This window comes from Oncorhynchus mykiss, chromosome 25 (assembly GCF_057628025.1).
Source record: "Oncorhynchus mykiss isolate SJ-2025 chromosome 25, ASM5762802v1, whole genome shotgun sequence".
In the NCBI taxonomy this organism is placed as follows: domain Eukaryota; kingdom Metazoa; phylum Chordata; class Actinopteri; order Salmoniformes; family Salmonidae; genus Oncorhynchus; species Oncorhynchus mykiss.
Window position 1 is genome coordinate 75,319,307 of NC_143046.1, and position 24,635 is coordinate 75,343,941.

The window sequence follows — 24,635 nt, forward strand, 5'->3', positions numbered from 1 at the left end:
ACCTGTTCATTGAAACGCATTCCTCATGAAGCTGGTTGATTAAAGGTCGACCGATTAATCGGAATGTGCGATTAATTAGGGCCGATTTCAAGTTTTCATAACAATCGGAAATCGGTATTTTTGGATGCCGATTTTGCAGATGAAAAAAAAAAAAAAAAAAACTTTATGTAACGAGACAAGTCAGTTAAGAACACTTTCTTATATTCAATGATGGCCTAGGAACAGTGGGTTAACTGCCTTGTTCAGATTTTTACCTTGTCAGCTCAGGGATTCAATCTTGCAACCTTACGGTTAACTAGTCCAACGCTCTAACCACCTGCCTCACGAGGAGCCTGCCTGTTACGCGAATACAGTAAGAAGCCAAGGTAAGTTGATAGCTAGCATTAAACTTATCTTATAAAAAACAATCAATCAATCATAGTCAGTAGTTATAACTACACATGGTTGATGATATTACTAGTTTATCTAGCGTGTCCTGCGTTGCATATAATCGATGCAGTGAGTATTCGCGAAAAAGGACTGTCGTTGCTCCAACGTGTACCTAACCATAAACATCAATGCCTTTCTTAAAATCAATACACAGAAGTATATATTTTTAAACCTGCATATTTAGCTAAGAGAAAGGTTAGCAGGCAATATTAACCAGGTGAAATTGTGTCACTTCTCTTGCGTTCATTGCACACAGAGTCAGGGTATATGCAACAGTTTGGGCCGCCTGGCTCATTGCGAATTAATTTGCCAGAATTTTACGTAATTATGACATAACATTGAAGGTTGTGCAATGTAACAGCAATATTTAGACTTAGGGATGCCATCCGTTAGATAAAATACGTAACGGTTCCGTATTTCACTGAAAGAATAAACGTTTTGTTTTTTCGAAATTATAGTTTCCAGATTTGACCATATTAATGACCTAATGCTCGTATTTCTGTGTGTTATTATGTTATAATTATGTCTATGATTTGATCGAGCAGTCTGACTGAGCGATGGTAGGCACCAGCAGGCTCGTAAGCATTCATTCAAACAGCACTTTTGTGCATTTTGCCAGCAGCTCTTCGCAATGCTTCAGGCATTGCGCTGTTTACTGCAAGCCTATCAACTCCCGAGATTAGGCTGGTGTAACCGATGTGAAATGGCTAGCTAGTTAGCGGGGTGCTCGCTAATAGCGTTTCAATCGTCACTCGCTCTGAGACTTGGAGTAGTTGTTCCCCTTGCTCTGCATGGGTAACGCTGCTTCGAGGGTGGCTGTTGTCGATGTGTTCCTGGTTCGAGCCCAGGTAGCGGCGAGGAGAGGGATGGAAGCTATACTGTTACACTGGCAATACTAAAGTGCCTATAAGAACATCCAATAGTCAAAGGTATATGAAATACAAATCGTATAGAGAGAAATGGTCCTATAATTCCTATATTAACTACAACCTAAAACTTCTTACCTGGGAATATTGAAGTCTCATGTTAAAAGGAACCACCAGCTTCCATATGTTCTCATGTTCTGAGCAAGGAACTTAAACGTTAGCTTTCTTACATGGCACATATTGCACTTTTACTTTCTTCTCCAACACTTATTTTTTGCATTATTTAAACCAAATTGAACATGTTTCATTATTTATTTGAGGCTAAATTGATTTTATTGATGTATTATATTAAGTTAAAATAAGTGTTCATTCAGTATTGTTGTAATTGTCATTATTACAAAATCAATTTTAAAAAACGGCCGATTTAATCGGTATCTGCTTTTTTTGGTCCTCCAACAATCGGTATCGGCATTGAAAAATCATAATCGGTCGACCTCTAGTTGAGAGCATGCCAAGAGTGTGCAAAACTGTCAAGGCAAAGGGTGGCTACTTTGAAGAATCTGAAATATAAAATGTTTTGATTTGTTTAACACTTTTTTGGTTACTACATGATTCCATATGTTATTTCATAGTTTTGATGTTTTCACTATTATTCTACAATGTAGAAAATATATTTTTTTTAAATGTTTTTAACTTGAATGAATAGGTGTGTCCAAACTTTTGACTGGTACTGTACATGGCTGCATACTACTGTCATGACGTTGGCCTGGGGGTAGGTTTATGACAGTCATAAATAGCTCTTCCCCCCTTTTTCCTCTCTCTACCCTACTGATGTTATATTTGCAAAACCCTTGGTTAACATAGAGATTCTGGGAACAACAGAAGGTGGGGGGAAATGAACTATATTCTGGTAATCCGACCAATGCGGGGGTACTTAATGAATATGATGTCAGTTCGGTTGCCATCTGAGACATTCTCATCAATGATAAGATGACATAAACTCTACAGTGGAAAGTCTACACATCAGAGTTATCGGATTCACATGGAATTGTTGTTCAATTTAAATGTTTGAATATGAAATTATTCATGATGGGATGAAATGTGATTTTAGCTTCTAAAATGTGAGATTTGGGTTTTCATAAGGTCTCTTAAAAAAAAAAAAATGATATACTGTATTTAATATATACTATGTACAGAAAATAAATAATATAAGGGTGGAGGGAAATACAGTTACACCCGAAACGACACTTCTCACTTGGGCTCTGCTCAATCAGTGGCCCGCCCCTGTGAAGGGACATGGGCTATAAAACTTTTCAAACACGCCCTCCTCTCCCTTCCTATATAAAGCCTTGACGAAAATATAACCTCCTGTTCCGAGGATGTATGGACGACGGTTCGATGTCAGAATGGTTCAGATAATAACTATAGAACGAAGCCAACATCAGCGTGAGCTTTGGTTGCGAATGGTATGAACTCTTATTCACTACAGAAGTGATACCTCCTAGCCGTTGAGTTAGCAACAGCAGATGCAAACGAGGGTTAGGAAGGAACAGACAGAGTATTCCGTCTATCACACAATGACGTTACTACAACGTATCCAATTGACCACCAGAGACATTCTTCAAAGGACAAAGGACTCGGTTTGGCAACACAGCCTTCCATCTACCACCAACCTACCGAAGCGCAGCTCAGAGTAAATATTTATTGCATTTTCCTTTTCCAAATGGGCGGTAATTTAGAATGCATAAGATACTATATTTACGATAGCACAGCTTCACCCTTTGTTCCTCAGTCTTCCTGCTCTTTCACTCAAACCCAGCCCTTTTCTTTTGTGTAACAAGCTGTCACATCTATTCCGCCCGCTAGGGACGTATTCCTTTATGACGTAATTTGTAATCAAGTTATGATTTAATTATGTGTATGTGTAATTCTGTGTAATTACTTAGGTATTTAGTAAATAAATGATTAAACCCAATTTTGTATTGCTGATTCAACTTGTGAGCCAGGGTTCGTGCAGATAACCAAGAATTTACAACTGAATTAAGATGACGATTAATATTGACTGCTATTGATGTAAAATATTACTAGGTCTTTAAGAGTTTATTCGGAAGATAACAGCTCTATAAATATTATTTTGTGGTGCACTGACTCTCTTGTTAATCACGTTTACATGATTAGCTCAATCAGGTAATATTAAGCTAATAATTACGGAGAAATTATTTTATAGCATAGCATGTCATATCACTTAATCCGGCATAGCCAAAGACACGACATTATATACTACATTCAAAATCCTTCCTGCCAAAAACAATAGACATTCAGACAGATATGGGCCTTGCTGCCAACCAGACAGATATACAGCTATCATTAACACTATATTTTCATCAGATCTGATTGAATGGTTGAATACTCATCACTGTTCCTCCAAATCAAAAACATACCAAATGTAGAAAAAGCAATGGATGGGGTAGAAAAGAAAACGTCTCAATATTTTTTGGGACAAAATAAGTTAAAATCGGGGTGTTTTCTGTAGCTGGCCTTCGTGTCTATTACGAGTGTTGTGTTTTCTTTTCTATTGTATTTTTAATACTAATGCTACTCTTTTATTTTCTTTGCTCCTGTATTCTTGTAGGTTAATCTGCTCCCAGATGCCTAACCAGGTCCTCCAGGGCATTAGTATAATTGACACACCAGGAATCCTGTCTGGAGAGAAGCAACGCGTTAGTCGAGGTCAGTAGCTAGCTATCAAGCTGAGATGTGACATTGATACAGGAGGATGGACTACACTGCCAAAATGCTTTAAGATGTAGACTTTAGCCACTCAATGTTGCTTTTATTAACATCAACCACCCTTTTAAAACTATAAATCATCAAACTACCCAACTTGGAGAGCTATGGTGGTACTTTTCTTTAAGAAAGAATAGTCATTTTGTTTGTGGTGGATCATGTATCAAGTCTATCCTTGTTTGTATACATTTTACAGATGCACATTTTTCACATACTGGCATTTTTGTATTCTACAGTGCAGTAAGGGCAAATGGGTAGCTATCAAGTGTGTTTCAAGTGTCAGAGCATGGGTTGGAGAGCTTTATTAAGTGTTTTGTGTAATTCACCAGATAGATAAGCAGCATGTTCATGCTCTCAATATGTACAGGATGTCACTGTAAGCCAGCGGTGTGTCACAATTGTACCAATATTACATTGAATAATATCATCACCATGAAGCACCAATGGTACAGCATGATGCAACACCTCCAGGGCTCTAGCTATGTTTTCTCCCGAATTGGAATCCAACAATGGCTTTCTAAGCCTCCACTGGAAACCCTGAGATATGAAGTCATACCGTAAGCCTTGCTAGCAGCCCCACTCAAGTTTCCTCCATGTTGAGAAAATGATGGTAACCTCAACCCTATTTTAGATATTAGGGTAATCATGTGCTGCCCTGTTCTCACTTTCTTTTCCTCTTTTTGAAAAACCACAAGGTTTCTGATATGAAAAGCTGTAAAGAAAAACGATACTTATAAGACAGAAACATTGGGCATTCTTCTACATCTGTTCCTGCTTTTCTCTCTGTGTACAGCTGAGGTTGCAGCCATTTCAACATGATTTTAATGATTCATAGCATCATGACATCAGTAGTTTTCATGTTGAGTTATATTATACATTTTTACACAGAGTAGGCCTTTAATATATTTGAGCCATGACGTTATTGATCAATAACGTCATGGCCAAGTGATATAATTCATGACCACTGGACTTGATGAACTCAGAGTAGTTGTCATCAAAATAAAAACGGGTGTTGATATCTTTCCAAGTTCCAATGATTCAAATTAGTCATGCAGAGGAAGTTTGTTTCATGAGTGTCCTTTAGGCTACTATACCGATGTCCGCTGTCTCTCACGTCATTACAGCATTGACTGTTTCCACACTCTCCTCTCTCTCAGAGCTCCTCCTAGCTAAATGACTTGGCCCAGTCTGGCTGCTTGCATTCTTTATAGCCTTGTAACCCCTGTCATTGTCTGTGATTATGAAAATAGAGCTGGAATGGATAGTTGCCATTTTACAGGCTCCTGACTAATTTTAGTGTTTTTATTTTGCGACGATCTTAACTTTTTTGGACGAAATATATATATATTTTTTACCTTTATTTATACAGGTTCTTTCTAATTGAGATAATATCTCTTTTCCAAGATAGACCTGGTCCAATAGCAGCAGGGGGAACAACGTTTCAGACAAAACAACTTACATACACTAACACAACATTAAACAAAACTATAAACACACATACAGTACAACAATTACATATTACATTAAAAACACAAACATCTTGATTAAAAACAGCTGGTCTAAAAACAATTACACTCTTCTATGATATATACATCTATCAAGTGTTTAAACTCCACCAACGAAACTAGATAATCACATTGTAAAATGTTCAGGAGAGAATTCCAGGACCACGGTGCTAAGTAACTATAACTATTTCTACCAAGACCTGTTCTAATTTTTGGTACTGTTAGAAGCAAATCAGAATGGGACCGTAATTGATATTTATTTACTGACCCGACTAAAAAAGAACAGAGATAAAATGGCATTTTACCCATTTTGTCCTTATAAATCAGTGTATACCAGTGTTTAAGCCTACACAATGTTTCCACCGTCGTTTCCTATGACTGAAAAGAAAACGTATAGAAATCAGAACAGTGATCACCAACCTCAATTTGGATGAAGATTTCTACTTCAACGAGTCAGAGGTGCAGGACATACTGCTCACTCCGGACCAGGCCCTAAGAGAGGCAAACCACCTCTACCCTCCGTTCTATTGGCGGGTGTACAATCACTGGAGACCAAATTGGACGAGCTGTAGACCATACTATTTACCAAGAGAGTTTTCATCTATGTTTTTCTATTTATCACCACAAACCGATGCTGGCACTAAGACCGCACTCAACGAGCTGTATAGGGCCATAAGCAAACAAGAAAATGCTCATCCAGAGGAGGCGCTCCTAGTGGCCGGTGATTTTAATGCAGAAAAACTGAAATCCGTCTTACCTAATTTCACCTGTGTAACTAGAGGTGAAAAAACTCTAGATCACCTTTACTCCACACACAGAGATGCATACTAAGCTCTCCTTCGCCCTCTATTTGGCAAATCTGACCATAACTGTCACGCCTTGATCTGTTTCACCTGTTCCTGTTATTGTCTAGACCCCCTCCAGGTGTCGCTTATTTTCTCCAGTGTATTTATCCCTGTGTTTCCTGTCTCTGTGCCAGTTCGTATTATATGTTTCCAAGTTAACCTGCGTTTTTCCCGTTCTCCTGCTTTTTGCATTCTCCTTTTTCTAGTCCTGCCAGTTTTGACCTTTTATGCCTGTTTCTGGACTTTGTACCCGCCTGCCTGACCATTCTGCCTGCCTTGACCACGAGCCTGTCTGCCACTCTGTACCTCCTGGACTCTGATCTGGTTTTGACCTTTTTGCCTGTCCATGACCATTTTCTTGCCCACCCCTTTGGATTAATAAACATTGTAAGACTCCAACCATCTGCCTCCTGTGTCTGCATTTGGGTCTCGCCTTGTGCCTTGATATTAACTATCCTCCTGATTCTTTCTTACAAGCTGAAAAGCTCAAACAGGAAGTACCAGTGTCGCGCTCAACACTAAAGTGGTCCGTTGAAGTGAATGGTAAGCTACAGGACTGTTTCGCTAGCACAGACTAGACTATGTTACGGGATTCATCCAATCGCATTGAGGAGGAGTTTACCACATCAGTCACCGGCTTCATTAACCTTTGACTGCAGTGGGATAATTCAGGGTCGCACAAAGTGATTCTTGGTAGCGTTAAACAAATCTACTTTGAAACAAAAGTATACACCTCACACACATGGTTATGGGTGTAAAAAAAGACCTGTACCATGTCAGATGTAGAGTTGAAATGTATACACTTTTGAGTTTGCCTCCCAAATGTGCACTTTATATACGTCACAGAAGACGGAAATATAACAACACTGTTTATCAGATGTGGCAGGTCTTGCAAACGATCACGGATTACAAAGGGAAACCCAGAAGCGAGCTTCCCAGCGATGCAAGCCTACCAGATGAGCTAAATACCTTCTATACTCGCTTCGAGGCAAGCAACACTGAACCATGCATGAGAGCACCAGACGTTCCGAATGACTGTGTGATCACGCGCTTCGTAGCCAATGTGAGTAAGACCTTTAAACAGGTTAACATTCACAAGGCCGTAGATTACCAGGACGCATACTCAGAGCATTCGCTGACCAGCTGGTAAGTGTCTTCACTGACTCTTTCAATCTCTCCCCGACCCAGTCTGTAATACCTACATGTTTCATGCAGACCACTATAGTCCCTGTGCCCTTGAACGCCTAGGTAACCTGTCTAAATGACTATCACCCTCTAGCACTTGCATATTTAGCCATGAAATGCTTTGAAAGGCTGGTCATGGCTCACATCTATCAGGAATCAAGGTAAGACCCAGATGCAGACACGTCGAGTTGACAATGGTTTAATATTCCAACAGGGGCAGGCAAAAGACAGGTCAAGGCAGGCAGAGGTCAATAAACCAGAGGTGGGGCAACGGTACTGGATGGCAGGCAGGGTCAGAGTAGACAGAAGTCAACAATCCAGAGGTTGAGCAAAGGTACAGGTCGGCAGGCAGGCTCAAGGTCAGGGTCAGGCAGAGTGGTCAGGCAGGCGGGCTCAGAGAGTCAGGACAGGCAAGGGTCAAACCCAGGATGGCGAGAAAAAGAGTGACTGTGAAAAGCAGGAGCAGAGAACAAAAATGCTGGTTGACTTGACAAACAAGACGAACTGGCAACAGACAGAGAACATAGGTATAAATGCACAGGGGATAATGGGTAAGCTGGGTGACACCTGGTGAGGGGTGGAGATAATCACAAAGACTGGTGAAACTGATCAGGGTGTGTCAATATCATCTCAGACACCTTGGACCCACTTCAATTCACATACCGCCCCAACAGATCCACAGATAATACAATTTTCTCTTTCCCACCTGGACAAGAGAGACACCTATGTGAGAATGCTGTTCATTGACTACAGCTCAGCGTTCAACACCATAGCGCCCTCAAAGCTCATCACGAAGCTATGGACCCTGGGACTGAACACCTCCCTCTGCAACTGGATCCTGGAATTCCTTACAGGCCGCCCCCAGGTGGTGAGTGTAGGCAACGACACATCCATGCTGACCCTCAAAACGGTGGCCCCTCAGGGGTGCGTGCTCAGTCCTCTCCTGTACTCCCTGTTCACTCACAACTGAATGGCCGCTCACTACTCAAACACCATCATTCAGTTTGCAGACGACATGGCGGTGGTAGGCCTGATCACTGACGACGATGAGACAGCCTATAGGGAGGAGGGTCAGAGACCTGGCAATGTGGTGCCTGGATAAAAACCTCTCCCTCAACGTCAGCAAGACAAAGAAGCTGATCATGGACTAAAGGAAACAGAGGGCCTAGCAAGCCCGCATTCACATTGACTGGGCTGTAGTGGAGTGGGTCGAGAGCTTCAAGTTCCTAGGTGTCCACATCACTAAGGATCTATCATGGTCCACACACACCAACACAGTCGCGAAGAGGGCACAACAATGCCTCTTCTCCCTCAGGAGGCTGAAAAGATTTGGCATGGGCCCTCAGATCCTAAAAAAGTTCTACAGCTGTGCAGCTGAAGCTTAAGAGCATCTTGACTCACTACATCACCGCTTGGTATGGCCACTGCTTGGCATCTGGCCGCAAGGTGCTACAGAGGGTAGTGCATATGGCCCAGGACCTCTATACCAGGCGGTATCAGAGGAAGGTCCTAAAAATTGTCAAAGACTCCAGCCACCCAAGTCTTAGACTGCTCTCCCTGCTAACGCACAGCAAGTGGTACCGATGCACCGAGTCTGGAACCAACAGGAACCAACAGGAACCTGAACAGACTCTACCCCAAGCCATAAGACTGCTACAGTGCCTTCAGAAAGTATTCATACCCTTATTCCACATTTTGTTGTGTTACAGTCTGAATTCAAAATGGATTAAAAAAAAAAAATTCACCCATCTACACACAATACCCTCTATGAAAGTGAAAATGAAATACATATGTCATTTACATAAGTATTATCACCCCTGAGGTAAAACTTTGTAGAAGTGCCTTTGGCGGCAATCACAGCTTTGAGTCGCCTTGGGTATGTCTGTATCAGCTTTGCATATCTGGATTTGGGGATTTTCTCCCATTTTTCCTTGCAGATTTTCTCAAGCTCTGAGATGGGGAGTGGCTGTGAACAGCAACCTTCATGTCTTTCCACAGATTTTCAATGGGATTCAGGTCTGGGCTTTGGCAGGGCTTTCACATTCTTTGGAGCTTTGGAAGGACTTTCACATTCTTGTTCTGCAGCCATTCCAGCGTTGCTTTGGCTGTATGCTTGGGGTCATTGTCCTGCTGGAACGTAAAAGTTCGCCCCAAGTCTAAGTCCATTTGCAGTTTGAAGCAGGTTCTCATCAAGGATTTGCCTGTATTTGTCTCCATTCATTGGTCCCTCTATCCTTACCAGTCTCCCAGTCACTGCTGCTGAAAGCATCCCCATAACATGATGCTGCCATCACTATGCTTTGCAGTAGGCATGGTGTTAGACGGGTGATGAGCTGTGCCTGGTAGCTCTTTATATTCAGGAAAAATAGTTACATTTTTGACTCATCAGACTGCATAATATTTTGCTTTATGCTCTTTCATGGGCCTTTTTGCAAACTCTAGGCTTGATTTCATGTGCCTTTTTGTCAGGAATGATTTCCGTCTGGCCACTCTCCTATAAAGCCCAGATTGGTGAAGTGCTGTAAGTGCTGTTTTCCTTCTGGCAGAATCTCCCATCTCAGCCAAGGAACTGTAGATCTGTCAGAAGGGTCATTGGGTTCACCCCCCTGACCAAGGTCCTTCTTACCTGGTTGCTCAGTCTGGTCGGACGTCCAGCTCTAGGCAGAGTCTGGGTAGTTTCATATTTTCTCCATTCCCCAATGATGGAGACCACTGTGTTCTCTGAGATTTTTGCCTTGACATGCACTGTCAACTGTGGGACCTTATATAGTGGTGTGTCTTTGGCATCATTAAACTGAAGACTGTTAGTTTATCAAATCAATTCTCTGTCATTATTATTACATGATTAACTAATCAGGTAAATGTAATTTACTAGGAAGTTGGGGCACCAAGGAAAATATTCAGATTACAAAGTTATAATTTTCCTAATATAACTTTGAGATATTTTAATATCTGATCAATTAGTCTTCTAATTAATGAATTATTATTTACCTCACGTTAGTCTCATTCCAAACGTCGTAAATTGTTGCTTATCTGCACCAACCCAGTCTTCACTAAGAATCATCCATACATCAATTGTCTCAATCATGTATTAATTAACTAACTAAATAATCACAGAAATGCACACACAAACAAACAAAGTAGATATGGTTACAGGGAAATGATAGGGGATGTGCCCTGGTGGGATAAACCGGTATCGTGGCTTGGTAGACAAAGTGACTGAGAAGGGCGCGAAAGATAAGACACTACAAAGTTGATAATTATAACCATTGAAATGCTAATCCTTTGCACATGAACGCTCACTCATTCGGGAATAATTGCAATCAATATATATATTTACGCTCAGTGTGTCGTCATGATCTCTGTTGGAAGTTCATCCGCCCCTCTCTCTGCGTCCCTGGAGTCTTTTGGTTAGAATGGCTACTTCAGAGTAACATTCAGAAATGTTGTTATAGAGTAGATGTTTCGGTGGTTGTCGGCCTTCGCATTCAATGGTATAGAATTCCTAGCTGCAGACTAGTAATTAGTATCAAAGATTTTCTCTTATTCTGTCGGATTGATAGTCTCAGAGTTTAACCACGAGGTTTGGTTAAAACTCTTTTGGGATAGGCGGCAAAATTTTCACTTTGGATTAATAGCGTGCCCAGAGTGAACTGCCTCCTACTCTGTCCCAGATGCTAATATATGCATATTATTATTAGTAATGGATAGAAAACACTCTGAAGTTTCTAAAACTGTTTGAATGATGTCTGTGAGTATAACAGAACTCATATGGCAGGCGAAAACCTGAGAAAAATCCAACCAGGAAGTGTGACATCTGAGGTTTGTAGTTTTTCAAAGCATGGCCTACCGAATACACATTGGGATATGGATAAAGTTGCACTTTCTACGGCTTCCACGAGATGTCAACCGTCTTTAGAAACTTGAATGAGGATTCTACTATAAAGGAGGGGCTCATGAGACCTGTTTGAGTCAGTGGTCTGGCATTGTGCCTTGGTCTCATGACGCGCACTCCTGACAGAGTTACCTCTCGTTCCAGTGCTTTTCTTCAGACATAGGAATTCTTCGGTTGGAACATTATTGATGTTTTATGTTAAAAATATCCTAAAGATTGATTCCATACATCATTTGACATGTTTCTAAAGGACTGTAACGGAACTTTTCAAGTTTTTGTCTGGACGAAGTGCCTGCGCCTCATGAAGATGGATTACTGGGCTGAACACGCTAACAAAAAGTGGCTATTTGGACATAAATTATGGACTTTATGGAACAAATCAGTCATTTATTGTCGAACTGGGATTCCTGGGAGTGCCTTCTGATGAAGATCATCAAAGGTAAGTGAATATTTATGGTGTTATTTCTAACTTCTGTTGATTCCAAAATGGCACATATTTCTCTGGCTGGATTGGGCTCTGAGCGCCGTTCTCAGATTATGCTTTTTCCGTAAAGTTTTTTTGAAATCTGACACAGCGGTTGCATTAAGGAGAAGTCTATCTTTAATTCTGTGAACAACAGTTGTATCTTTTATCAATGTTTATTATGAGTATTTTTGCAGAATCACCAGATGTTTTGGAATCAAAACATTACTGCACGTAACGCGCCAATTGGATATAAATATGCGCATTATCAAACAAAACATACATGTATTGTGTATCATGATGTCCTATGAGTGTCATCTGATGAAGATCATCAAAGGTTAGTGATTTAGTTTTATCTATATTTCTGCTTTTTGTGACTGCTATCTTTGGCTGGAAAAATGGCTGTGTGTTTTGTTGACTTGGCTATGACCTAACATAATAATATGTTGTGCTTTCGCTGTAAAGCATTTTTGAAATTGGACACGATGGGTAGATTAACAAGATGTTTATCTTTCATTTGCTGTATTGGAATTGTTAATGAGTGAAAGTTACATATTTCTACAAAATATTTTTGAATTTGGCGCGCTGCATTTTCAGCGGAATGTTTTCGAGGGGTTCCGCTAGCGGAACGCCTGCCCTAGAAAGGTTAAAAGATTCAGCAATCTACTCAAACCTTAGTCCTCTCATGGTAATCGAGGTAAGCTGGCCTAATAAGAAATCCTTCAGGAGGGGGTTATATTCGTAACAGTAGAAAGGGGCTGTCCCATGACGCCAGATCAATGTCTGTGCTCATGGGGCGGGTCATTGATTTAGTTAAACTCCAAAGGGAATTGGAGTTTCTTTCATTAAACAGTTTAAAATCATATTACATAATTTCACAAGTAGTTTCGTCTTTACTCATTCATTTTATACAACAATTAGATGCAAGCCTCACAACTGAGACTCTTGTATAAACAGAGTTATGGGAATGTGGCTGTATTGTCTCTCATGAGTTTCACAAAATTGTACAAAACGGACTAGTTCGTAGCTGGATTCTACCCCGGCCATGTACATATTCTCCAAAACATGGAGATTGTTCAGTTCTCAAGTTATGTGATGTGGAAGAGGTTCCTTTGTTCTCCTGTGAACCTCACTCTGTCTATACTCTGGCCATGAGGAGAGAAACTCCTCTAGGAATTTATGACCTGCCTAACAGAGCCTGGGTGTAGGTGGAAGAGAGAGAGGTGGTGAGAGGGGGATGGTGCTTGCTGTACCCAAAGAGGGCCACGTCATGACAATAGGCAGTTGTGTTTCTTTCTAAATCATGTCTGAACAATTGAGGTGGCCACAGGTGGACTCCAATCAAGTTGTAGTGACATCTCAAGGATGATCAAAGGAAATTGGATGCACCTGAGCTCAATTTGGAGTGTCATAGCAAAGGGGTGTGAATACTTATGTAAATCAGATATTTCTTTATTTCATTTTCAACATAAAAAACATTTTAAAAAATGAAAAAACATGTTTTCACTTTTTCATTATGGGTTATTGTGTGTAGATGGGTGAGAGAAAAATCTATATTTAATACATTTTGAATTCAGGCTGTAACACTACAAAATGTGGAATAAGTCAAACGGTATGGATACTTTCTGAAGACGACTGTGAATAGTTAGTCCGGGTAGCTCCTTGGTTAACTATTTAACTATCTGCATTAACGCTTTTTACACAAACATTTTTGACTCACATACGCTACTGTTAATTATCGGTCACTATTCCTCGTAATATGTACATATTAGGGATGCACCAATATGACATTTTTGGCCGATACCAGATTCTTTAATAACATGTAAATGAGAAAAAAGACAAATCCATTAATTTTATCACAACACAGACATTCATGACACAAATTTTAGCTGCCAGGCATTACAAAGATGGTTAATTTGTTGGTGGCTCTTCTTACTATCCAATCTTGACTGTATGGAGAAACTTAAAATGCTTTGAAAGAAATATTGGATTAAACTAAAATGCAGTTAATAATTTTAGCTGACTCTAGGCTGTCATAAACTGCTATAAATGGCACAACTTAAGGTTTTCAAATGTGCTCAACTGACTTGACTAGTAAAATGCGAGCAAATTTACAACACATCTCATCTTTCATTTAGGAAATAAAAAAATAAACAAAAGAACAAAACTGCTTTGTTTTAAATTAAACTCTTGACCTATACAAGCCATGAATAAACAGCAGAAAAGCCATAGGACTTAGTCAATTTCTTTCCAGTGACTCTAGATGTCTGGGTTACAGTATGACTGTCTAATTACAATTGTAACATTTGGGGAAGTTTTTTTTTAACAAAGAGGACCAGCTCGGCTTTGTCGCAAGAGAGTCTTTCTTTTTTTGTCTACAATGTGTGAAGCTGCACTGAAAAGGTGCTCCCTGTACTAGTGTGGACAAACATGTTCTCAAATGCCATTGAAATGGCAGCAGCGGTATGAGAACCAGAACATTCTTGAGCATGCAATACGGCTTTCCTCAGTACGGAATCCTTGTCGACCCACTGTGCTGTCAGTCTCAGCATGCTCATGAGGCTGACATCGCTGGTCCAAATGTCAGTCGTGAAGCTAATAGCAGTGATACCCATAGCAAGTTGCTCATGGATATGCGTTTCAACAATGTTGTATAACTCCAGTAGGGCAACATCTGAAAAATAGTGCCTACTTGGTAGTGTGTACCAGAGCTCGAGGTGCTCGACCTGTCGGCGAAAGCCAACATCATCCACTACAGAGAACGGTTGCTTGTCAAGGGCAATGAATTCCATTATCTTGGGGTTAATAAATTTCACCTTTGAGTTGTCTAGCAGAAATTTTCTTACCCTTTCAAATGACTGCTCGCTTGAACTTGTTTAGTAGTTGGAAGTGTGCGCTTACTTTTTGTTCTGCTTTTGTTCTAAGTATGGGGGTGATGCACTTTCAAATGAGTAATTAGATTTGTGGTGTTGAAAGATTTCACTTTCTCCCCTCAGAAAATAATAGCAGCACAAACGTTGCATATGGCCTTTTTGTTATCTTACTTTGAAACTTCAAAATAGATCCACACAGCAGACAGTGTGGGCTAGGTTAGAAAAGCTGTGTTGCGCTGTATTTTTCATGGCGTTATTACGTCATCTACCTATGTTATAAAGGTATGCACGTCAGCTTTGACATCGGTTTTGCACATCCAGCGTTAAACTATAGTCGTGGCCAAAAGTTTTGAGAATGACACAATATTAATTTCCACAAAGTTTGCTGCTTCAGTGTCTTTAGATATTTTTTGTCAGATGTTACTATGGAATACTGAAGTATAATTACAAGCACTTCATAATTGTCAAATGCTTTTATTGACAATTACATGAAGTTGATACAAAGAGTCAATATTTGCAGAGTTGACCCTTCTTTTTCAAGATCTCTGCAATCCGCCCTGGCATGCTGTCAATTAACTTCTGGGCCACATCCTGACTGATGGCAGTCCGTTCTTGTATCATCAATGCTTTGAGTTTGTCAGAATTTGTGGGTTTTTGTTTGTCCACCCGCCTCTTGAGGATTGACCACAAGTATCTCAATGGGATTAAGGTCTGGGGAGTTTTCTGGCCATGGACCCAAAATATCGATGTTTTGTTCCCCGAGTTCCTTAGTTATCACTTTTGCCTTATGGCAAGTTGCTCCATCATGCTGGAAAAGGCATTGTTCGTCACCAAACTGTTCCTGGATGGTTGGGAGAAGTTGCTCTCTGAGGATTTGTTGGTACCATTCTTATTCATGGCTGTGTTCTTAGGCAAAATTATGAGTGAGTCCACTCCCTTGGCTGAGAAGCAACCCCACGCATGAATGGTCTCAGGATGCTTTACTGTTGGCATGACACAGGACTGATGGTAGCGCTCACTTTGTCTTCTCCGGACAAGCTTTTTTCCAGATGCCCCAAACAATCGGAAAGGGGATTCATCAGAGAAAATGACTTTATCCCAGTCCTCAGCAGTCCAATCCCTGTACCTTTTGTAGAATATCAGTCTGTCCCTGATGTTTTTCCTGGAGAGAAGTGGCTTCTTTGCTGCCCTTATTGACACCAGGTCATCCTCCAAAAGTCTTTGCCTCACTGTGCTTGCAGATGCACTCACACCTGCCTGCTGCCATTCCTGAGCAAGCTCTGTACTGGTGGTGCCCCGATCCCGCAACTGAATCAACTTTAGGAGACGGTCCTGGCGCTTGCGCTCTTTTCTTGGGCGCCCTGAAGCCTTCTTCACAACAATTGAACCGCTCTCCTTGAAGTTATTGATGATCTGATAAATGGTTGATTTACAGTGCCTTGCGAAAGTATTCGGCCCCTTTACTTTCAGTGCAGCAAACTCTCTCCAGAAGTTCAGTGAGGATCTCTGAATGATCCAATGTTGACCTAAATGACTAATGATGATAAATACAATCCACCTGTGTGTAATCAAGTCTCAGTATAAATGCACCTGCACTGTGATAGTCTCAGAGGTCCGTTAAAAGCGCAGAGAGCATCATGAAGAACAAGGAACACACCAGGCAGGTCCGAGATACTGTTGTGAAGAAGTTTAAAGCCGGATTTGGATACAAAAAGCTTTAAACATCCCAAGGAGCACTGTGCAAGCGATAATATTGAAATGGAAGGAGTATCAGACCACTGCAAATCTACCAAGACCTGGCCGTCCCTCTAAACTTTCAGCTCATACAAGGAGAAGACTGATTAGAGATGCAGCCAAGAGGCCCATGATCACTCTGGATGAAATGCAGAGATCTACAGCTGAGGTGGGAGACTCTGTCCATAGGACAACAATCAGTCGTATATTGCACAAATCTGGCCTTTATGGAAGAGTGGCAAGAAGAAAGCCATTTCTTAAAGATATCCATAAAAAGTGTTGTTTAAAGTTTGCCACAAGCCACCTGGGAGACACACCAAACATGTGGAAGAAGGTGCTCTGGTCAGATGAAACCAAAATTGAACTTTTTGGCAACAATGCAAAACGTTATGTTTGGCGTAAAAGCAACACAGCTCATCACCCTGAACACACCATCCCCACTGTCAAACATGGTGGTGGCAGCATCATGGTTTGGGCCTGTTTTTCTTCAGCAGGGACAGGGAAGATGGTTAAAATTGATGGGAAGATGGATGGAGCCAAATACAGGACCATTCTGGAAGAAAACCTGATGGAGTCTGCAAAAGACCTGAGACTGGGACGGAGATTTGTCTTCCAACAAGACAATGATCCAAAACATAAAGCAAAATCTACAATGGAATGGTTCAAAAATAAACATATCCAGGTGTTAGAATGGCCAAGTCAAAGACCAGACCTGAATCCAATCGAGAATCTGTGGAAAGAACTGAAAACTGCTGTTCACAAATGCTCTCCATCCAACCTCACTGAGCTCGAGCTGTTTTGCAAGGAGGAATGGGAAAAAATGTCAGTCTCTCGACGTGCAAAACTGATAGAGACATACCCCAAGCGACTTACAGCTGTAATCGCAGCAAAAGGTTGCGCTACAAAGTATTAACTTAAGGGGGCTGAATAATTTTGCACAGCCAATTTTCAGTTTTTGATTTGTTAAAAAAGTTTGAAATATCCAATAAATGTCGTTCCACTTCATGATTGTGTCCCACTTGTTGTTGATTCTTCACAAAAAAATACAGTTTTATATCTTTATGTTTGAAGCCTGAAATGTGGCAAAAGGTCGCAAAGTTCAAGGGGGCCGAATACTTTCGCAAGGCACTGTAGGTGCAATCTTACTGGCAGCAATATCCTTGCCTGTGAGGCCCTTCTTGTGCAAAGCAATGATGACAGCACGTGTTTCCTTGCAGGTAACCATGGTTGACAGAGGAAGAACAATGATTCCAAGCACAACCCTCCTTTTGGAGCTTTCAGTCTGTTATTCAATCAGCATGACAGAGTGATCTCCAGCCTTGTCCTCGTCAACACTCACACCTGTGTTAACGAGAGAATCACTGACATGATCTCAACTGGTCCTTTTGTGGCAGGACTGAAATGCAGTGGAAATATTTTTTGGGGATTCAGTTCATTTGCATGGCAAAGAGGGACTTTGCAATTAATTGTAATTGATCTGATCACTCTTCATAACATTCTAGAATATATGCAAATTGCCATCAATCAAACTGAGGCAGCAGACTTTGTGAAAATTAATATTTGTATCATTCTCAATTTTTGGCCACGACTGTACATAGAGCCGATGCCGATGTTGGCATTTTTAACTAATATCGTCCGATTCCGATATGCTTACCGATATATCGTGCCTCCCTACTACATACAGTTGAAGTCGGAGGTGTACAAACACTTAGGTTAGAGGCCACTCCACAAATTTCTTGTTAACAAACTATAGTTTTGGCAAGTCGGGTAGGACATCTACTTTGACACAAGTAATTTTTCCAACAATTGCTTACAGACAGATTATTTCATTTATAATTCACTGTATCACAATTCCAGTGGGTCAGAAGTTTACATACACTAAGTTGACTGTGCCTTTAATCTGATGGGTAAGGTGTTCCACTAGCAAAACCCCACGACAACATTCCGCTGAAAAGGCAGTGCGCGAAATTCAAAATATTTTTTAGAAATATGTAACTTTAACAAGTCCAATACAGCCAAGTCAAAAAAACACAGCCATTTTTCCAGCCTAAGATAGCAGTCACAAAAAGCAGAAATATAGATAAAATGAATCACTAACATTTGATGATCCTCATCAGATGACACTCATAGGACATCATGTTACACAATACATGTATGTTTTGTTCAATAATGTGCATATTTATATCCAAAAATCTCAGTTTACATTGGCACGTTACGTGCAGTAATGTTTTGATTCCAAAACATCCGGTGATTTTCCCAGAAATACTCATAATAAACACTGATAAAAGATGCAAGTGTTATTCACAGAATTTAAGATAGATTTATCCTCTATGCAACCGCTGTGTCAGATTTTTTTTAAACGGAAAAAGCATAAAAGCATGAGAACGGTGCTCAGTACCCAAAAACAGCCAGGGACAACTCTGCCATCTTGGAGTCAACATTCGTTAAAGAAACACTATAAATATTCACTACATGAGCTTCCTCAGAAATAACTCCCAGGAATCCCAGTTCAACATTAAATGACTGATTTGTTCCATAAAGTTCCATAAAGCCCATCATTTAGCCACTTGTTGTTAGCGTGTTCAGCCCAGTAATCCATCTTCATGAGGCGCGACCTTTTCCTCCATGACAAAAACTCAAAAGGTTCCGTTACAGGTCGTAGAAACAAGTCAAAACATGTCTGCAATCAACCTTTAGGATGTTTTTAACATATATCATCAATAAGGTTCCAACCGGAGAATTTCATTGTCTGAAGAAAAGCATTGGAATGGGAGCTAACTCTCTCGGGAGTGCGCGTCATGAGACCGAGGCTCTCTGCCAGACCACTCACTCAAATAGCTCCTATGAGCCGCTCCTTTATAGTAGAATCCTCAAAACAGGTTCTAAAGACGTTGACATCGGGTGGAAGCCCTAGGAAGTGCAAGCACATCCATAAATAACAGGGATTTGAATAGGCATTGTTTTGAAAATCGACTTCTCACTTCCTGTTTGGATTTCTTCTCAAAGGTTTGCCTGCCATATGAGTTCTGTTTTACTCACAGACATCATTCAAACAATTTTAGAAACTTCAGAGTGTTTTCTATCCAATACTAATACTATGCATATATTAGCATCTGGGACAGAGTAGTTTGGGCACGCAATCCAAAAGTGAAAATGCTGCCCCCTACCCCAAAAGGTTAACTTCTTATGGCTTAGATCCCGCTAACGGGATCGATATGACAACAGCCAGTGAAAGTGCAGGGCGCCAAGTTCAAAACAACAGAAATCTCATAATTAAAATTCATAAAATTAAAGGTATTTTACACCATTATTTTACATTTTACACACCAAGATAAACGTGTTGTTAATCCCACCAGTGTCCAATTTCAAAAAGGCTTTACGACAAAAGCACACCAAACGATTATGTTAGGTCTGCACCTAGTCACAGAAAAACACAGCCATTTTTCCAGCCACAGAGAGGAGTCATAAAAAGCAGAAATAGAGAAAATGAATCACAAACCTTTGATGATCTTCATCAGATGACACTCATAGGACTTCATGTTACACAATACATGTATGTTTTGTTCGATAAAGTTCATATTTATATCCAAAAATCTCTGTTTACATTGGCGTGTTACATTCAGTAATGTTTTGCTTCCAAAACATCCAGTGATTTTACAGAGTTGATGAAAATACAAGTGTTATGCATGGAATGTTAGATAAACTTCTCCTTAATGCAACCGCTGTGTCAGATTTCATAAAAGCTTTACCGAAAAAGCACACCATGCAATAATCTGAGTACGACGCTCAGACACAAAAACAAGACATACAGATATTTGCCATGTTGTGGAGTCAACAGAAGTCAGAAATAGCATTATAAATATTAACTTACCTTTGATGATCTTCATCAGAATGCACTCCTAGGAATCCCAGTTCCACAATAAATGTTTGATTTGTTCGATAAAGTCCATAATTTATGTCCAAATACCTCCTTTTTGTTTGCGCGTTTAGTACACAATCCAAACTCACGAGTCGCGGGCAAGTCCAGGCGAAGGTTCAGACAAAAAGTCATATTACAGTTCGTAGAAACATGTCAAACGAAGTATAGAATCAATCTTTAGGATGTTTTTATCATAAATCATCAATAATGTTTCAACCGGAGAATTCTTTTGTCTGTAGAAATGCAATGGAACGCAGCTAACTCTCACGTGAGCATGCGTGATCAGCTCATGGCACTGTGCCAGACCATTGACTCAATCAGCTCTCATTCCCCCTTCCTTCACAGTAGAAGCCTCAAACAAGGTTCTAAAGACTGTTGACATCTCGTGGAAGCCTTGGGAAGTGCAATATGACCCCATAGACACTTTATATTCGATAGGCAATGACTTGAAAAACTACAAACCTCAGATTTCCCACTTCCTGGTGTGATTTTTTCTCAGGTTTTTGCCTGCCATATGAGTTCTGTTATACTCACAGACATCATTCAAACAGTTTAAGAAACGTCAGAGTGTGTTCTATCCAAATATATATCCTAATCTAATAATATGCATATATTAGCAACTGGGCCTGAGTAGCAGGCAGTTTACTCTGGTCACCTTATTCATCCAAGCTACTCAATACTGCCCCCAGCCATAAGAAGTTTTAAACAGCTTATAAAATTCCCAAAAATGATGTCATGGCTTTAGAAGCTTCTGATAGGCTAACTGACATCATTTGAGTCAATTGTAGGTGTACCTGTGGATGTATTTCAAGGCCTACCTTTAAACTCAGTGCCTCTTTGCTTGACATCATGGGAAAATCAAATGAAATCAGCCAAGACCTCAATTTCCAAACACTTGAAGGTATTCTGGCTCTCACAGACCTGTTAGTTTTTCTTTAAGAATCCCTCCTGTTCTCCACTCATTACCTGTATTAACTGCACCTGTTTGAACTCGTTACCTGTATAAAAGACACCTGTCCACACACTCAATCAAACAGACTTCAACTTCTCCACAATGGCCAAGACCAGAGAGCTGTGTAAGGACATCAGGGTTAAAATTGTAGACCTGCACAAGGATGGGCTACAGGACAATAGGCAAGCAGCTTGGTGAGAAGGCAACAACTGTTGCCGCAATTATTAGAAAATGGAAGAAGTTCAAGATGACGGTCAATCACCCTCGGTCTGGGGCTCCATGCAAGATCTCACCTAGTGGGGCATCAATGATCATGAGGAAGGTGAGGGATCAGCCCAGAACTACACGGCAGGACCTGGTCAAGGACCTGAAGAGAGCTAGGACCACAGTCTCAAAGAAAACCATTAGGAACACACTACGCAATCATGGATTCAAATCCTGCAGCGCACCCTGCTCAAGCCAGCGCATGTCCAGGCCCGTCTGAAGTTTGCCAATGACCATCTGGATGATCCAGAGGAAGAATGGGAGAATGTGGTCTGATGAGACAAAAGTAGTGCTTTTTGGTCTAAACATAATTCTTTGGGGATGCTTTTCTGCAAAGGGGACAGGACGAGTGCACCATATTGAGGGGAGGATGGATTGGGCCATGTATCGCGAGATCTTGGCCAACAACCTCCTTCCCTCAGTAAGAGCATTGAAGATGGGTCGTGGCTGGGTCTTCCAGCATGACAACGACCCGAAACACACAGCCAGGGCAACTAAGGAGTGGCTCCATAAGAAGCATCTCAAGGTCCTGGAGTGGCCTAGACAGTCTCCAGACCTGAACCCAATAGAAAATCTTTGGAGGGAGACCTTCTAAAATACCGGTACTTGTCAATGACCCAAAACATATATACATATATTTTTTAAGGAGTGCCACAGCTGCCACGTGCACATGATTTAACCTGTATCTGTAGGCTAGTGTATGTGTACCTTGGTGTGTATTTTGTCTACAAGTAGGTAAACATTCATTCTATTGGGTAAACATTCATTCTATTGGGTAAACATTAATTCTATTGGGTAAACACTCATTCTGTTTCAGGATGCCCATAGTTTAGTCATTTTCAAAGATGCTGGTTGGCTGTTGTATAAACACTAGTGGTGACTTTTAGATAGTTCTTTCACCCTTGGGCCGCTGTAGCGCTCTTAGTTAGAGGACATATAAACATCTAGTGTTTGATTTGTGGCTGATATTTGTTTGCGTTACATCTTTCTTTTCAAGTCCAGGAAATCATTGCACTCTAATAGATTGTAAATCAAATGTTCTGCAGACAAAAGACTACAAACAATAGCGGAACAGATGAATATCGGTAATTGTTAATACAACAATGATACTACTTCAGTGTTGGCTGAGTGTCATGATTGTAATATTGTTTGTTTTTCCCGCTCAACAGGCTATGATTTCTCTGAGGTGCTGCGATGGTTTGGAGAGCGGGTGGACCGCATCATCCTGCTCTTCGACGCCCACAAACTGGACATCTCAGACGAGTTCTCTGAGGCCATCAAGGCTTTCCGTGGCCAGGATGACAAGATCCGCGTGGTGCTGAACAAGGCAGACCAGGTGGACAGCCAGCAGCTGATGAGGGTCTACGGAGCTCTGATGTGGTCCCTTGGGAAAGTCATCAACACACCCGAGGTGGTGAGGGTCTACCTGGGCTCATTCTGGGCCAAGCCCCTGCAGAACACGGAGAACCGGAGGCTCTTTGAGGCAGAGGCCCAGGACCTCTTCAAGGACATCCAGGGCCTGCCCCGGAACGCTGCCTTACGCAAACTCAATGACCTCATCAAACGGGCTCGACTTGCTAAGGTAAGGTGTTACTGTAACTGTACTCCCCCAGTACCTACTCTGCCCTGCCCATTCTTGTCCTGTCCCTGGAGGCCAATAGTCCTAATAAGACCCATGTCTCTATTAGTGATTAGGGGGGGGGGGATTATACAGTTACATATCGCAGTGTTGTTTTGGACAATATTATATATACTTTGACTCGATTTGAAAATATTTTAAATGTTTTTGCTCAGCTAGCGCTAGTCGGCTGTACGGAACCTTTGCAAAAATGTTTCATCCTTGTTCTCTATCTTTTTAATTAGTGAGCCAACATGTTTTCAGCACCATTCATTTCCATGACTGATCAAAACTAATTTTACAATGCAATCTCATCTGTCTTCAGGAGACATAGTGTGCAATATGTTTGGAACATCAAATCGCAGTAGAACCACAGTATCAAATTGCAATAAATATAGAATCGTGAGAATCGCTATACATATTGTATCGGCACTTAAGTGTGCTTAAGATCCCGGACTACAACTTTAAGTCTGACCATGTGGTCTTACACCTGTGTTGTTTTTGGCCTGTTGTGCAACATGAACACTTCCTCTGGGATCCCTGGTTTACAGTATTTCCATTCAGACTGGTACTTAAGTCTCCCTGCAGCACACAAAGCAATTTATCCAGAACAGAGGAGGGCCATTCCTCAGAGTGTACCCTTATCTCTTCCGCAATATTTTCCAACTGGCCAGACAAACAGAAATCCAGCAGCTCTCCACATTACTTCCTGCTATGCTGAGAGTGTGTGAAACCATGTGAGGTAGTAAAGCACTCCAGGTTGGCCCTGCCGGTCTCGGTCACCCCCCACCCCTGGTCAGAGAGGAATGTATGAAGTCCTGAAAAAAAACAAGGCCCATATTTACCCACCCTCTGAACCTCTTCCTGCCTGCCTGCCTGCTTGTAAGCACTGGCACTCCAGCCTCCAGCACCATAGTGTTCACACCAACCCTGTCTGTCTCTGTCCGTCCGTCTGTTTGCCCATCCCACAATGCCTGCCTGCTTCCAAGAGGAATAAACATTCTCATATTCTCTGGAAACTAAAAGGCACAACCTTACTTTATCCCCAGGAGCGAACTTCCTCCCAAACCTACTTTATTGAGGAAATGATTGTGTAAACACCGGTGTTGTTGAATGTTCCCCCTGGCAAGGACATTTACAAGGTGGAGTCGCACTTGCAAACATGAGGAACATATTGATAACCCTGCGGGTCCAACAATGCTTGGAGGTTGAAGGAACCTGGTGAATTAATGCAATCAGCTTCTATCTGATGTATTCTGTTTTAACCCCCCTTATCATTTCCCCTTATACAATTTCAGTT

The 24,635-nt window shown here is 41.1% G+C and overlaps 1 protein-coding gene across 1 annotated transcript in view; it reads left to right on the top strand.

Annotated features, from left to right (window-relative positions):
- LOC110505763 (EH domain-containing protein 4-like) overlaps window positions 1-24,635 on the top strand; it is a 44,401-nt gene that overhangs the window by 11,546 nt on the left and 8,220 nt on the right. The window contains exons 3-4 of the mRNA XM_021585192.3: window positions 3,928-4,025; window positions 22,887-23,299. Of these exons, the coding sequence (XP_021440867.1) occupies window positions 3,928-4,025; window positions 22,887-23,299 (511 nt within the window). The remainder of the gene's footprint in view (window positions 1-3,927; window positions 4,026-22,886; window positions 23,300-24,635) is intronic.